The sequence below is a fragment of the Abramis brama genome (genome assembly GCF_963993115.1).
Source record: "Abramis brama genome assembly, chromosome: 5".
NCBI lineage: Eukaryota > Metazoa > Chordata > Actinopteri > Cypriniformes > Leuciscidae > Abramis > Abramis brama.
Window position 1 is genome coordinate 20,031,578 of NC_139967.1, and position 16,823 is coordinate 20,048,400.

The 16,823-nt window shown below is 35.9% G+C and overlaps 1 protein-coding gene across 1 annotated transcript; it reads left to right on the plus strand.

Moving 5' to 3' along the window:
* Positions 1–258: 258 nt before the first annotated feature.
* On the plus strand, positions 259–8,612 carry taok3b (TAO kinase 3b). The gene is made up of 8 exons (XM_084114664.1): positions 259–781; positions 2,136–2,372; positions 3,141–3,269; positions 5,429–5,632; positions 6,158–6,397; positions 6,501–6,713; positions 7,517–7,699; positions 7,848–8,612. Exons 2-8 carry the CDS (start codon positions 2,187–2,189, stop codon positions 8,007–8,009), a joined length of 1,317 nt encoding a protein of 438 aa, XP_083970790.1. The 5' UTR covers positions 259–781; positions 2,136–2,186; the 3' UTR covers positions 8,010–8,612.
* Positions 8,613–16,823: the final 8,211 nt, after the last annotated feature.

Genomic DNA, 16,823 nt, shown 5'->3' on the forward strand with positions numbered 1-16,823 from the left:
AATTTGGTCGATTGCGTGAAATAGCGGATTATACTCTCAACGGGGGACATGTAGAATACTGAAATGACACTCATTGTTAGTGTATGTAATGTTAATATTTCTCAAAAGTCCTAGCTATTGATTCTTTACACATACAACTTTTAATTGGCAACAAATCAAAAAACAAACACAAATAATAAACAAACACTGACTGCACCTTTAAGTGTAGAGTTAGAAACGATAAAAGTTTTAAGACGCATGCACGCGCGCACAGTCTTTCCGCTTATTGCCCGTGGTAGGCATTGCGTAACCGTGCGTAACTCACTCTATCCCACCGGATCTGTATGCTTCCTCCTCCTCCTCCTCCTCCTCTTTCTTCTCAGGAAGTGCAGCCGCTAGTCTGAAGAGAGGCTACGGACTCCCGCTCTCGCCGTACAGAGCGACTCGCGCGCCATCCATCGCGATGCTGTGCCTTTTGCAGGCACCTGTGAACGACATACGCCAGTAACAGATGAAGGGTGAAGAGGATGCGCTGGAAGCAGCAGGCTGTTTGCGGGCAGCAGGGAGACGCAGCGGCATCATCCTCATCCTCAGCAGCAGGGCGCTCGGTTAGCGCCCACCCCCACTCACTTCGTCTTTTCCTCCCCCCCTGCAGAAGCATGCTTGCGTGAGGGATGAGGCTGGAGACAGGGACATCAGGCCAGAGCTGCGGCCTTCTTCTTTTCACAAGAGCCGGGCTCGCCATCATCGCAGCAGCAGCAGCATCCGCCAACGCTTTGCCATCATCACACCAGCATATTTGGTAGGCAGCCTATCTCTCCTCTTCTGCTCGCCGTTTTTGCATAAGAAATGCAGGCCTGCCATGGTCATCCACTCAACCCCACATCAGTAGCCATGGCAACCACATCCTGTTAATAAGCGCTTTTTCAACCCCCCCCCCCCCCCCCCCAATGTCTTTCTGTCTCCGGAGCGCAGGCTTATTTTCCGCTTCGATTTGTTTTTTGTAGTAAAGATATATTTTTTTTGTGTGATTTAGAGCTCTTAGAGCCCCCCCCCCCCCCACCCCCCCCCCCCCCCCACCACACATTTATATATAGATTCCTTTCCAGAATGCAAACTAAGTCAAAGGTTTTATATATATATAGAGAGAGGTTAGTAGGCTACATTATCATTAAAATAACATAATTATTTGCTTTCATATTGGCATTTTGATTCAGTTAGTGACACTATTATAATCATTATATGTTACTCAGGCACATTGTGTTCAACCCATCAAGATGAATCTGATAAGCTCCAAAATCATATTATTCTTCAATGCAAAATGATATAATGAACCTAAATACTTATAGCTGACATGAGCTGTGTAACATGCATTTAATTATTTTATTTTATCTAGTTATTTTTTGTATGCATGGCGTTTTTATGATCTCTAATTAAATGACAAACTACATGGTATATTTGTACTGTAAAAAAACTAAGGATGATTTAAAATGAACTAATCAATAATGTGATTTAGTTAAACACTAAACATTGAAATCAAAGTATATTTACATTTTCTTATGCATACATATTAATTTTAACCTAAAATCCTGATACTGATAAACAATATACTACATATTATGCATCAACTTTTCATGTATTCAGTAGCTCATGTTGCCTAAAATTTATAAATGGACGTTTCAGATTTTTAAAAGTTTAATGAGTGATACACTCTAATAACATTATGCTAGTGGTGAGAAAAACAAAAGAAAAATCGTTAAAGGAAAATTTAAAGGCTTAATATATCAAACAATTCATCCTTATATACACAGTTGCTCTGATGGAGCAAATAAACACAGCATTAAACAAAATGATGCATGCACTCATTTTTATTGGTTATATAATAATTAACATGCATATGGTATATAAGGTTACATATTTCTTTCAATGTAGAAAATTCTGAATTAATCATAATATGACAGAAATGACTAGAAAGTCACTTACTTTACAGAATTGGTCATTATAATGAAGATACAAGTAATTGGTAACTTAAATGGTAACAATGAACATCTTTGTCTTAAGATAATATCTTACATTTTGTGGTTTAAAAGGTGCAAAGAGAAAATAATCTTGCTTGGCTTACGTGACCTTTGACCCCCAACACACTGTGTTTGCAGGTCAGTGAGCAGATCCAGGAGCATGAGCAGGAAGCTGTGTGGCGTGAGCAGATGTCAGGGTATAAGCGCATGCGGCGGCAGCACCAGAAGCAGCTGATCGCCCTGGAGAACAGGCTAAAGGCTGAGATGGATGAGCACAAGCTCCGGCTGCAGAAGGAAGTGGAGACCCAGGCCAATAACACTTACATTGAACTGGAGCGGCTGGCCAAGAAGCAAGCTGCACAACTGGACAAGGAGGTGCTTGCTCCTACTGTACTTTACACATAGTAGAGAGGGTTATGCAAAGTTTACAAGATGTCACATTTTTTTCTGTAAGTTGCTACTGTGAACATGCAGTGGGGTCCAAAAGTTCAAGACCACAGTAAAAATTTGGAATGGAAAATCTCATTTGAACCTGGAAATTAACAGAAAGTTTTAGAATTATGAAAAATGTCAAACAAATAAAGGTTATGATGAAAAATGAATTGGAAATATTTAAGTTTTTCAGTATTTTCAGTATTATCAAATAAGCACATTTGTGACATTGATCACTTGAACTCCTTTGTACAGGTGATCAGATGTTCTTGCTTCCATTGAAGCTCAAGAATCTCTTTGGATCATCTCAAATCAACAAACTTGTGGAGTTCAAGCAGCTCGAGGCTGCTGTGATTTAAACAAAAGGTGAACATACTATGCAGTTCAAATTATTTTTTATAATTTGTAATCAAAATAAACTGTAATAAATTATTATGCGAAAGGATTTTCACTAGTGGTCTCAGACTTTTGTATGCCGCTATATGTGGATTACATGAATTATTTTAAATAGATTTTTAATGAAATGACTTAGTTCAGTATGTTTATTCAATATAGCAAATCTCCATGATGACAAAATATTGTCAGTTTAGTAATGCACAGCTGACCACAGTAAGCTTTTTGTGATACTTATCCTCCCTTGGCCCTACGTGATTAATTTGTAAATGAGTAATGTTGCAAAACCAGATGTTATTTCATTTTGTCTCTCAAAAGACGAAGGCCTCGGCAGCTGAGGAGAAGAGAATCCAGCAACAGATCTTGGTCCAGCAGAAGAAGGAACTGACCACCTTCTTGGACACACAGAAAAAGCAGTACAGACTATGCAGAGAAAGAATGAAAGAGGTGAGATCAGGACAGTCAATGAATTCACAGGACACAGGACAAACCCCAAACCCAACTTTTAATGGATGGGCCCCACTCATCTGAGCCCAATGAGTATACCATAGACCAGTGGTTCTCAATTCCAGTCCTCGGGACCCCTTGCTCTGCACATTTTGTATGTCTCTCTTATCTGACACACTCAGTTCAGTTCATGGAGTCTCTCCTAATGAGCTGATGATCTGGTTCAGGTGTGTTAAATAAGGGAGACATACAAAATGTGCAGAGCAGTGGGTCCCGAGGACTGGAATTGAGAACCACTGCCATAGACCAGTGGTTCCCAAACTGGGGTACGTGAGGTGACAGAGGGGGAATGCGAACAAAATGCTGTGTTTTGCCGTTCATTTAATTCTACCAATTCTACCATTTTAAGGTAATCTACCATTACCTTTTGCGGTCAAAACTGACTGCATCCACACAAGTAGCGTGCATATGATAGGTTGCGTGCGGCAGAGTATGCTGCCTTAGCAAATCGTGCTACATTACTGCCATTTAGCACTTACTAGCATGAAGAACAAATATAGACATTATTTAAGATACAAAAACATACCCTTGTGTAAATTCTTGTTTTTAATTTTGATATTATATTATCTGAACAAGAATGCAATTTTACATGTATATGTTTATGTACATTTTAAAAACAGTATTGTTGTCAGTATTGTTTGCTCTATTTTGCAACAAAATAATAGTTCCAACAAAAGCCACAGCAGAACTGCAGCACACAGCGGTGTTTCGTGAACAAATCTGCGGCTTTGATCCCATTCATAATTCATAATTACAGCCACTTGCTTTGTTACTGAATGAATGAATGACTTGATGGCTCACTCATTAAGATAGTGACTTACTGTCACCTACTGGCGGTTTAAGTTTAATATTTAAAAGTATCACTTTGTTTTTACCATCATTGCATATTTCTCTATTGAACATGTTTTTTTATTTAAAACATTATTTATTTTATAAAGGCATTTCTAAAGGTAATTTTTTTTTACTGGAAAATCAATTTAAGGGGGCAAATATTGCACATTAATGATGTATTATTAACAAAGTTCATGAGGAACTCGTTCAAGTGATCTATCCAATCAGCACAAGAGGAGGCCTATATATACAGTGCAAATTTATAACAAATATATAACAAACTTAGTAAACCACCTGTCATAATAAAGAGAAAACAAATATTTTAGGAATCTGTCAAAAACTTGTTTAAAACTAAAAATGTTGTTGTCATTACTAGGCAAATAACTAACTGAAACAACTAAATAGTTTTTATTCACACATAATAACCAAAAAACTTCATATTTTGAATGGCGTCCTTTGGCTTGCATTCTTGCTGGCATTGTTTTTATGTACTTTTCCACAGTCTCTGTTGTTATTGACTTAATGTAATGACTGAAATAGTTTAGTTTTTCCCAAAGACTTGCTTTTAATGAAACTTTTATGCGACCTATCTTTGAATCTACTAAATCCCAAATATGTTCATATAGGATTCATGTCCGGACTTTGACTTGGCCAACTGTGACCAAAGAGCTTACACATACTGGTGGATTAACCATTACAGAAATAAAAAATTATTTTGGTAATCACCAATACTTTTAGTTTAGGGCAGCTGTGGCACAAACCTTACATTGGGGGGTGGTCTAATAATTTTTTTTAATTAAAAAAAACAATAGTTTTCATGCATTACTCCGCCACTCCTTACTATTGGCTGGTTCCTATCCCAGCCAGAGATATGGGGGGAGCACTCTGGGTTCGGGCCAAATTCGAGGTCGGGGACCTCCCCTCGGACAGCACGCCAAATAGTCTTTTATCTGTCTGATTATTTGTAAGTGTGAACTCGTGAAATGGAAAAGGTGTGACTGCAGCCTAAGTGGAACAGAGGGGGTACACAGAAGGATGTTAAATGCCTCAGGGGGTACACCACTCTAAAAAGCTTGGGAACCACTGCCATAGACGATGTTAGTCCCTTTGTCACAGGGCCCTGAACAATGTCAGACTAATTGTTTCATATTACCTGTAATAGGTGTAAGCCAAGTACTGTATATAATTCCATTGTCCCTCATATTCGATTACCATGATTTTGCAGTAAAATATTACAGTAAGATTTTTGTTTTTTCTGTATACATTAGGAAATGAATGAAGACTCTGATACACCAAAAGAGGAGAAACAGGAGCGCTTGTCACGGCATAAGGAAACAATGCAGCGCTCCCAGGCTGAGGAGGAGGCCCAGCTGTTGAACCAGCAAAGACTGGTTTATGAAAGGAGCTGCCGTGCTCTAAAAAGAAGAAGCCTTATCAAGAAGCATGAGTTTGAACAAGAGCAAATGCGGGAGGCAAGAAATAATATGAATCACCACAAAGAATGTCTCAAGCACATTCTTTTGTTCTTGTGAATTTTGAGGTTTCATTTAAACATTAAATTAAAAAAATAAAAAAGTTTAAGCTTGTTTCAGTTTAAGATTAATGTTTTAAAGTCTCTTATGTTCACCTCACCAAGGCGGTATTTATTTGAAAATAGTTTTTGTGGAAACCATGATAATTTTTTTCAGGATTCTTTGATAAATAGAACAGAAATCTTTTGTAACAATGTAAAAGTCTTTACTGTCACTTTTAAATGTATTTACAATCAATTTAATACATCTTTGCTGAATAAAAGTATTAATGTCTTTTAAAAAAACTGACCACAAAGTTTTGAAAGGTAGCGTGTGTGTGTGTAGATTTTATATAGTGATATTTAGTGTTGATCAGAGCATTTGTGCTATTTCAAATCAGAAACCTGTTACACGTTATCCTTTTTTGTTGATGTCACACAAACTAATGAAATATTATTCATACATGACTTGCTCTTTATGTTAAAGGAACTTAACAAGAAGAAGACACAAAAAGAAATGGAGCATGCGTTGATGATCAGGCAGGATGAGTCCACCCAAGAGCTGGAACAGCGCCATCTACATACCTTACAAAGGCTACGCTTTGAGCTGATGCGCCACCAGCATCAAACTGAGTTGGAGAACCAGGAGGAGTACAACAGTCGCCGGCAGAGGGAGCTACACAGAAAGCATGCACTGGAACGCCGACAGCAGCCCAGGAACCTTAAGGTAAACATTTTGTAATGGTGGGTAGAACTAAACGTGCTATATAACTTGCCTTGCCTTAAATCATTATCTAAAATTATACCTAAATAATGTCATCTCATTATAGACATTGGAGATGCAGATCAAAAAGCAATTCCAAGATACATGTAAGGTGCAAAACAAGCAGTACAAAGCTCTGAGGAACCATCAGCTGGAAGTCTCCCCGAAGAGTGACCACAAAGCCATCCTGAAGTCACTGAAGGAGGAGCAGACCCGCAAGCTTGCACAGCTGGCAGAACAATATGAGCAAAGCATTAATGAGATGATGGCCTCTCAATCGGTAAAGTACACAAGCAGCAGAAGAAAATTACGTCAAACCACACAATTTATCCTCAGAATGTGAAGTCAGTTTGTGGCCTAGGTTATAAACTTCACCTGATAAATCTATTGAAACATATACTTCCAAAAGAAAAAGGTGTATGATTTACTTTCTATTTATAAATTTAATTATAAATTTCACTAATAATTACAAAGAAACAGCATGTAACACATTGAATTAAATACAACATTTTGAAGTTGAAAGACTGAAATAGAATTGTATTATGTACTCTTAATACTTTATTCAATGTAATAATTGTAATTATTATAATAATAATCAATGTAATTACTGTAATAATCTTTTTTTATTTAAAACTTTGAAACAGTAGGCTACAGGACTTCACTGAGTGTGTCAAAAATTGGAATGCATTTTTTTTTTCCTTCACATTGCCTCTTTGGAATTAGAGAAAACCTGTTGAAACAGAAAATGGAGTGTTTAATTGTTCTTAAACAAATGCTGTTTTCATATGCAGTCAAAATATGCTTTTTTAATATTCCCCTTACAGCTTCTGGCTAAAACCGTTTGAGAGGTTTCCCTCTAGTGACTCTGCTAGGAACTGCTAAAATACGATTTACAAATTGATTTCCAAAACCAAGCCAAAGTTTCTACTTACACCATTTGTCCAAATGAACACTGTTAAGTGTAATTTTGCTGCTTATATGCAATATTGCTTTTATTCAATATGGAATAGTATAGAAAATCTCAGTGTTTTAGATAAATAGATTTATAATAATAATAATAATTGGAGCATATCATTCTCTCAGTTACGTTTAGATGAAGAGCAGGAGGCTGAATGTCAGGCTTTAAGGCAGCAGCTACACCAGGAGATGGAGCTCCTTGATGCCTACCAGAACAAAACCAAGGCACAGATGGAGGCCCAACATGAGCGTGAGTTGCAGAAGTTGGAACAGAAGGCGTCTTTGCGCCGGGCTCACTTGGAACAGAAGGCGAGCTGCTTTTTTATTTTCTTTTTTATTTTTTATTAACCTCTGTAATTCATAGGATAGATTTGGCCATAACTGGTCAAACTGTGAACTGGTAGTAATGAAATGGAAGGAATCTTGTCTGAAATACTGCCCACACCTCTGTTCACAGATTGAAGAAGAGCTGGCCTCACTTCATAAGGAACGGACCGAAAAAATCAAGCATTTATTTGAGCGTCAGGAACGAGAACTGGAGATGTTTGATTCAGAGAGTGCGCGGCTAGGATTCGGAAGCTTGGCCTCGTTTGACTTTCTCAAGGATGAGGCCAGATGATCCAACAGAGGTAAAAGGGACTGTTCAACACTGATGTCTTTGGACACATTGTGCCTGCACTGTCCCTGATTGTTGGATTTACCAAGATTATCCAAACAGTGACCATGCTGGATCAATATCTTATAACTCATATCGGCTGTGAGAACTTCACTGTATTTCTGAAAGGAGAAACTAAACAGCTACAAACTCAAAAGTGGTTTGGTGGTGCATCATTGAGCTCATAAACCAAGAAGAAATATCTAGACAAACTGACCTTTTCTCCATGCCATTGTCCCACTTTTGGTATTAAATTAGTAATTCAGGATATTTTAGTACAAGTAAGCACTTTGATATGTTGAGTACGATCCCATCATGTTAGGTGGAAATGAAGTGTGAAATGCCTTTGGTGTCATCAAAGGACATTGCGACTGTAGAATGTGTCCTGCGTCTTCACCGTGGCTATTAGCTGTTTTGTATGTATCACAGAGAATGTGACAACTGTTGATGAAAACTTTACGCAGAAGCAGATTTTGAAGCAGTGTCTGATTTTAAAATATGGTGAATACATTAAGAGCTTTTAATTAATTTCATATTGTGTAACCCACGCTTTATTTCTTTTTACTTAGAAAAAGAAGAAAGAAAGAAAAAAAAAGAACAAATAATGTATCCATCGTTCAGTATCCTAAATTAATTGGCATTAGTTTTATCAGGATGTGAACTTATTACATTGAATCAGTTCTGTCAGAGTTACTGGTATTATTGCATGCACTTTAAAAGACAAATTCAGGTTGTGAAGTGGAGCATGAATCTGTCAGAGATTTTAGCCGTGTACAAATAAAAGTGGTCATACAGTTTTGTTTTCATGGCTATTGATACTGAACATAAGCTTTATCTTTGATATAAATACCCGCCAAATTGCCAAATGCCTTTAAGTTCTGTTGATGAATGTTTTTGTTTTCCTTATTTTGCACAATTTGTTGAATTGTGATTCATTCAATGTAGACTTATCACTGCTCTTGTACAGGGAAAATGTTGCAATTTGTGTTGTAAAAATTTTATATAAATATTTGTATATGATAACCTAAATAGGGTTTACATATGTATTGATCAATCATTGCCAACAAAGACCTATGGAACTCTTGTTCAGTGAAGGCAGAGGAATGCAAACTTATTTTTGTAAGTAAAATAGAAAGTAACTTATATTCTCATGCATCATGTGACAGCCTTCATGTCTAGTGGAGCTGTAATGTGAACACCTCTGTGTAACAGAGTTCATGGCTTGCTGTCATTTAAGAAAGACACCACTCCAGCAACTAGTAGAAGGGGTTCAGTTGATTCTTAATTCACAAAAACATGTACTGTATAGGCAGATTTGTGGTGTGTAATAAAAGATTCTTTGGGCCTGACCAACTACTATCTTTTATAAACTCTGACCTTTCCCATTATTATTCATGAGTGTCTCATAATGTTTTATCAGTGATCATTGAGATGCTTTCCTACTGTCTTTTAGGGCTTCTTCACCAACAAAGCCATTGTTAAAACTGCCCTTGCACAAATGAAGTGATGTTTTAACAAATAAACACAATGAAGTTTTGATTGGCTAGTAGCATGCTATGAAGTTTTGACTGGCTAACAGCATGCTGGGAAATATTGATTTGTTTCTTAAAAGTGATAAGAATGAATTTTAATAATTCATTAATTTATTTTGGTTGCTGATGTTAACACAGCAAAAGATCTGCATTTCTGTGCATCTTCACGTGCGTACAGTTCGATATCTGACCTCATTTTGCCCTTCAACATGTGTAAGTAGGATTAAAAAAAAAAACCATTGTGTAAATCTCAATCTCAGTTCTTGTATGGCTTGCTCAGAAGATCACTTTAATAATAAAGATTGTACATAATAATAACAACAATAATGATAATAATAATAAATATAGCTGCAAGCAGCAATTATCGGGGCCAAGTGCAAGACGAATTAAAGACATTTGAAGATGTTTCAAGGCAAAATAGCTAAATAATCATATATAACGTAACTAAAAATATTTTTTTTATGGATTATCACTTTCGACCAATAGGTGGCGCAATTACGAAATGTATGTGGTGTGGTCAAAGTGAGGTTATAATGACATATACAAAGTTTGGTCTCAATATGTCAAGGCATTGCAGAGATAAAGCCTGAATAGTCATTTTGGCCTCAAATTTGCTGCTGCAGTATACAAAAACGATTTTGTCTATTGACACGAAATCCAAAATCTTTGGTGAAAATCGGACAAACAGTCTAGGATAAGTTAGAAAAAGTAGGTTTTAAAAGAAAATAAAAATTTTCTGCATAACCCAATGAATCTATTAAGACCAGTGCCATTATAATAGGCAAATTCTTTCAAAAGTTATTAGCATTTTTAGAAATTTTGTTATAACTTTTTTTTACCACAAGGTGGCGCTGCCCCGGAACTTTTTGAGTACCTTCAAGGCATGGTGCCGATGACTCATACCGAGTTTCGTAACGATAAGCTAATACGTTTATAAAGTATATCATTTTATATCACGTCACATATCGCATCTCATTTCGTTTTGGAGTTATAGACATTTTTATGTATAAACACATAATTGTTTTTTACCCACACCTGACTTTGTTTGCATTTTCTTGTCACTAATCTCATTTGGGCATTAGTACTTAGCCAACAACCTATGTTTCCAAACTTCCTATGGTGGTTTCGTCTCGATCGGTCTAATGGTTTCAAAGATATTGGCAAATGTTTTAAGCGCTAAATCACAACACTACACAAACCATAAGGTGAAACCTAGAATATTTGGTAACGTTGGACTTGGCAAGGATTCAGGAACCTAAGGAGATGAGTAGGTGGCGCTGCGCCAAAACATACCATGTTGCCTCAGGTCATGGTTGTGATGACATACCAAGTTTGGTCTGTATATACGATAAAGTGTTGTGGACATACAGCCTAGCACTTCACAAGTGCTATGTAAAATTAGTTTGCACGGTATTCGAGAACGGTTAAAACGAATCAACATGAATTCCATAAATGTTTGTCGGCATGGTCTGAAGATGATCTGATTCAATTTTTGTGACAATTGGAGCAACGGCCTAGGAGGAGTTTGAAAAAGTATGTTTTTCAGAAAATTCAAAATGGAGGAAAAATTTTCATGACGGAAAATGACGTCAAAGGTGCAATCGAATCATCTTGAGGAAAAGAATCAGGGGAAAAAATATTTTTTAGCATAAGTTATTAGCATAAACATGAGTGCAAATTTGGACAGTTGGTGGCGCTAGAGGGATTGATTTGGAGACTCCAAATTTGCTATGTTGACAGATCAGACTGTCCTCTATCATCGTGCCAAGTTTCATAAGTTTCCTGCAAGCGGGCCTATGGGCTGCCATAGACTTCCAGAGCAGAATAATAATAATAATAATTATAGGAACGGGAACTGATACAATAGGTGCCTACGCATCTTCGGTGGTTGGCCCCTAATAAAGCAGATAGCAAATTCATTCAATATAAAACAATTCATTCGCACATTCACACAATATAAAACAATAAATTCTAATTTGCAGTCCCTCCATTGACCACAAGATGGTGACATTCCTTACAGAAACACCGAAAAGGAGATCAGAACGCTCTACTTCAGGAATGGGCAACTTCGGTCCTGGAGGGCCACTGTGCTACAGACTTTAGCTTCAGCCCTAATCAAACAACAAGCTACAAGATAACAAGCCTGAACAAGCTAATCAAGGTCCTCAGGATTACTAGAAAATTACAGGCAGGTGATTTTTTTCAGGGTTGGAGCTAAACTCTGTAGGACAGTCGCCCTCTATCAAACCTTTTTCAAAGAAAATATTACTAAAACGTATTATTAACAAATACATGTAATTAGAAGTGTAGGCTATTGTATATTTCCTTTTCACTACTCAAATCCAAATATCTTGATGTTAACTTGAACATTGGGACAACTCCATCTGGAGAAAGTCTGTTTTCCCACTGGGGGACGCAATTGCGAATGGCAGTGTTTAGCTCAAGGAGAGGTTTAGCGGTCTGGACTCTGGAAGTTTTTACACATAAATCAGGTACGATGGGTTAAAATGGGAGGGAGGGGTGTTATATTCTTATTATAGGATTAAAGGTATTGCAATTCCGTAATGTTTCCAATGAGACAAACAACCTCCTCATATTTGGATCGAGAATGTTGCTATTTAAGCTCCCATTACACCCCTTGTCATCTTCCCATTAGAAATGGTTGCTAGCGAGTAACATTCGCCATCGAGTTACACCTGTTGACCACACGAGGGATCACGCTAAGATTTCTAAATAAAGAAAGGTTGTATTTGATTCTCTTTTACAGTTCCAGCCAAAAGTTCTGATACACTGCATGTTTCTAATAATATGATCCTTTGATCTAAAGATTTATACTTAAGTGCTTGAAATTTAGACTTATTACAAATATAAAATTAATTTAATAAATAATTAAATAATTTATTGGACAAGAGTGAAGAAAAAGCACCCATAAAGGACCCATTACTTAAAAGAATCTAGTTTTTTTAAATTTTAATCCACTGCATAATAGCCATACTTCACTATTATTCTAAAATGCCATCTAAATGTATCAGTCAACAGGATGACTGGTCTTTGTTTCCCCTTTGGGTCTACCTTAAACTTTCTTTAACATTTTCATGTTAAAGTGAACAAATAAAAATTGCATTCAAAATTCAGAATAATAGTCTAAAATATAGACAGTTGTTCGGAATTCATGCACCCTTGTTAATTAAAAAATTAAATGACCCATGAGTCGATAAAAAGTAAATAATTTAAACTGCAGCAGTTTAGAAACTATGAAAAGAAGAGTAATCTTTAAACTGATTAATTCAATACACAAAAAAGAAGCTACCATTAAATTAATCTATACGTTACCTTTAGTTTGGTTATCAAGAAAGTGAATGAAGTGGCCTCAGACCTAATTTGTCATATAACACGTCTTGCTATTAATAATATATTTGAAATAAATTATTTAATATACAAATATACAAAGCTCAAGACTGCAGTTAACTAAATTATGCCAGGTAATTAGTTGGTGCTGATCTAAGCTTGCAGCTGTTTGTTCGAACTCCCCTTATGGTCCATGTTAGCAGTTGGCATGGTCAGAAATAAATGTAGCTTTGACAGCGGAAACCAGATAGAGGAATGTGGGTGTGCGGTTTAGACGCTTTTCACGTGTCAGAACAGGAGTCGTTTGATTGGGGTCACTGCAGCCAAGTGTCATAATTCAGGACCTTGTATGGAACACGACCAATATAAGCAAACGGATGTCTTGATGACTGTCTTGATAAAAAAAGTATTAAACATTTTTCCTTCAAACATGATAAACAAAGTAATCAAACATTTATGGCTTAAACAAAATGTAGATTGAAAAGATTGTTATTTCTATTGCAACCTTATGCAGCTGAATTATTCAGTTTGTGGATAATTTAAAATGTTAACTTTGATTTAAAAAGTTAGAAATTATAACACAGCAAAATTATTTATATGTATCAACTCTAAATGAGGGCAGATCAATGAGTTTTGACATTTCATGTGTTAAAACATTGAATGCACTTTTTTAAAATTTGTAATATGTATTTTTTAGAACTCAAAACACAATATATGCTATGTGTAAATCATGTTCTGCTTTATCTGTTTATTTCTGAGCTAAACACTATATCCCCTGAAGGTATTTAGGGCTGTGAGTGATGAGAAACTTGATAGTTGTTGGCTGTTTGTGGCTATCAATTATTGCTGTAGAGAAGCCTCGATGAGCTGCTGAACTCAGACTATTTACACAATGAGAGCTATTCCAAAACAGTTTAAAACACAGCAGGTGTGAAGTTGTCAACCTCTCATCTTAATGTGTTTTAAATGTTAAGGAGTCTATGAAGCCAAGCTCCCTTACTGCATACTTCTCTAATATGTTTTGGCACATTACTGACTGTAATTTTCATACAGTTCATTCACTCTGAGGGCATTGCAATGTAGGCCTGAACATACTTTACATACACAACTATGTACAGGTCATTCAAAATACTGTCCCTTACAAACATCTTGCCACTACCATACATTGAGAATATCTCATATATTTCTCCACTTTTTGTCTCATATAAAGAAAAAAAGTGACTACATTTTAATTTAGTTTCAGGCATGGTTGTAACCATTACTGACATTGACAACATTCAGAATAGCATTTGAGTTTTAAACATATTTTTTTCCTTATATTTTTCTATAGGATTATTTACCATAATTGAACAAGGATTGACCCCACCCTCTGAATTCCTTTTGAGCCACTTACATCGCACAGGCATATATAACATGTCCTGTAAGAGAAATGACCAAGAGAGCAAGTATATATATATATAGTACATGTTTCTGTAGACTGTTTGGCTTGGACAAGACTGAGCTGCAGGGCACAACAGGGCAGTCGTCACGGTTGGCATTTGGCAACATTTGCAGGAACATGCAAATAGGATGCCAAGCAAGTTTTGAAACATTAAGGAAATGGCTCTGAATGCGGTAAAGACCTTAAAGCACAGCAGATTTAATTTCTTCAATAACATCCGACTTTTGCATGGAATGACAAATGCAATTTATTACTCAAAGCCAATTAGTATTGAATGTATGGTGGAAAAAAATATTACAAAATAATATTTTTTTTGACTACTAATTGGCAGTAAATATTGAACATTTATCTAACTGTACTGTATATATATATATATATATATATATATATATATATATATATATATATATATATATATATATATATATATATATTAGTACAGTTAGATAAATGATAAATGTTGAAAAAAACTATATATATATATATATATGTATAGTTTTTTTCAATTTCTTTATGGAAACATGACATTTATTGAATACAAACATCATTATTGCCAATGCAGGAAAAAATATTTATGATTAATGCCTTTAAGTGGTGTATGGGGAATGTTGACACAGCAAACTTTTTTTTAATGTTTTTTATTTATGAAAGGTTTTAGCAATATTTAAGCATGTAAGTCTATTGTGGAAATACATTTAGTAAAAGCTCAAAAATGGAAAAAGTAACATACAACTAGAATTTCAGGAAAATCTACAAGAATTCAGTGGTGTCAGTGGTGCATGCCCATGCAAACTTGTTCTGGGTGCTTGCAATAGTGTTACTATCCAGTTGCTAAGGTGTCTTCAGTGGTTGTTAGCATATTGCTATGCTGTTTCTAGAGTGTGCTGGGTGATTGCTATGTGATTAAGTACTGGCCCAAGTCAAATGAGCCCAGCCCAAAGTCTCTATGAGATTCATTCGATCTGGCTCTGGCCCCTCCTTCAATACAAGTTTATGGGGTATATTGTATTATTGTATATGTGGTATATATTATATTTTTTAAGAGGGTAAGTGCTCCACTAGTAGCCATTAGTATGTTCATTCTTAAGAAAAAAGGTTTTAACCCGATTAGGGTCCCTTGGCTTGTAACAATAGCAGAACCATTTTTGCAACTCTTTTTTCCCCCATAAAGAATTATGTTTTGAACTGTGCTATAAAGGAAATTAATGGTAATGGTGTAATAAGCAATACATTGTTATAAGCAATAAGCCCCAAAAAGCCATGGTTTACAGTGAATTTAGAACAGCTAAGGGTCGTTGTTAAATCAACGAAAACACTCTGTTCGAAATTCACTGTAAATCACAGTTTCACTGGGCTTATTGCCTTTATAAAATGGTTATTTTGCATACCTGGCAAGGTTTCATAAAATAAACATGCAGACACAAAAATGTAAAGCTATTGATAAACAAAATATTCTTCCGCCATGCAATGTAGTTCTTCAGAAGTGGAATGGTTGCCAAACAACGGACAGACGCTGCAGCACAACAAAAGACAGTGGTGCAGTAATACTGATGTAATGAGGCCACAGGTATGTTTGTAGATTAATTTACAACGGCTTTGAACATGGCTCAACCAATTATATTAATCAAGGACTGGAACTATCCATTTTGCAAAGAACCTTTTGAATAATACTTTATCATTTATTTATATTATTATTATTATTTATTGATAATGTTTTTATATCTTCAAAATCCTCAATAATGTATTTACATCCTTCATTATGTGTGTATTTTGATATAATTGAGTGCAGATGATAAGGTTGTTGGTCATCTCTCTGGGTAGAAATACACCTGTTTGTTTTAGTCTTTGCATCTCTTCCATTGTTTTGGTAAGAGCAGTTATTGTTATGGTAGCCAGAAGAAGCAATTGTAAAATGACAGTATGTGAACCCTTCATGCTGAAATATCCCAAACAGTTGCCTCAATGTTGAAAGCCCAAAATTATCTGGAATGTAATGCTGTAGTATGTAGATATGCATTTTATTATTTCTATAATAGCCAAACCCATTATTTATAAGAGGATGTCCATATATTTCTGGTCAAGTGTACATTTTCCAGGCTTTTGCATGCAAAACATTTTTGATGTCTTCTTTTGTGAAGTTTTGCTGCTACAACATTGTAATTTTCCCATCCACAGAAATGAATAAAGGCGAACCCTACTCACTTACACTTCCAATGAAAGTGTGCGTTAATGGTTTTCATTATTTGTAACTTCACCATTATAACACAAGTAGATATATTCAAGCTGTATTTATATACTGTACCTGGTAGACAGACAAAGTCCACTGGAGAGTTCCTAGTCACTGCAGTACCCAGTCAGATCAAGAATGTCTGTTTTAACCAGTCTGAGGATTCTGTTGCATTTTATTGAAATGTTCACAAAAATACACAATATATAAGTATTATAAAAAATATATAA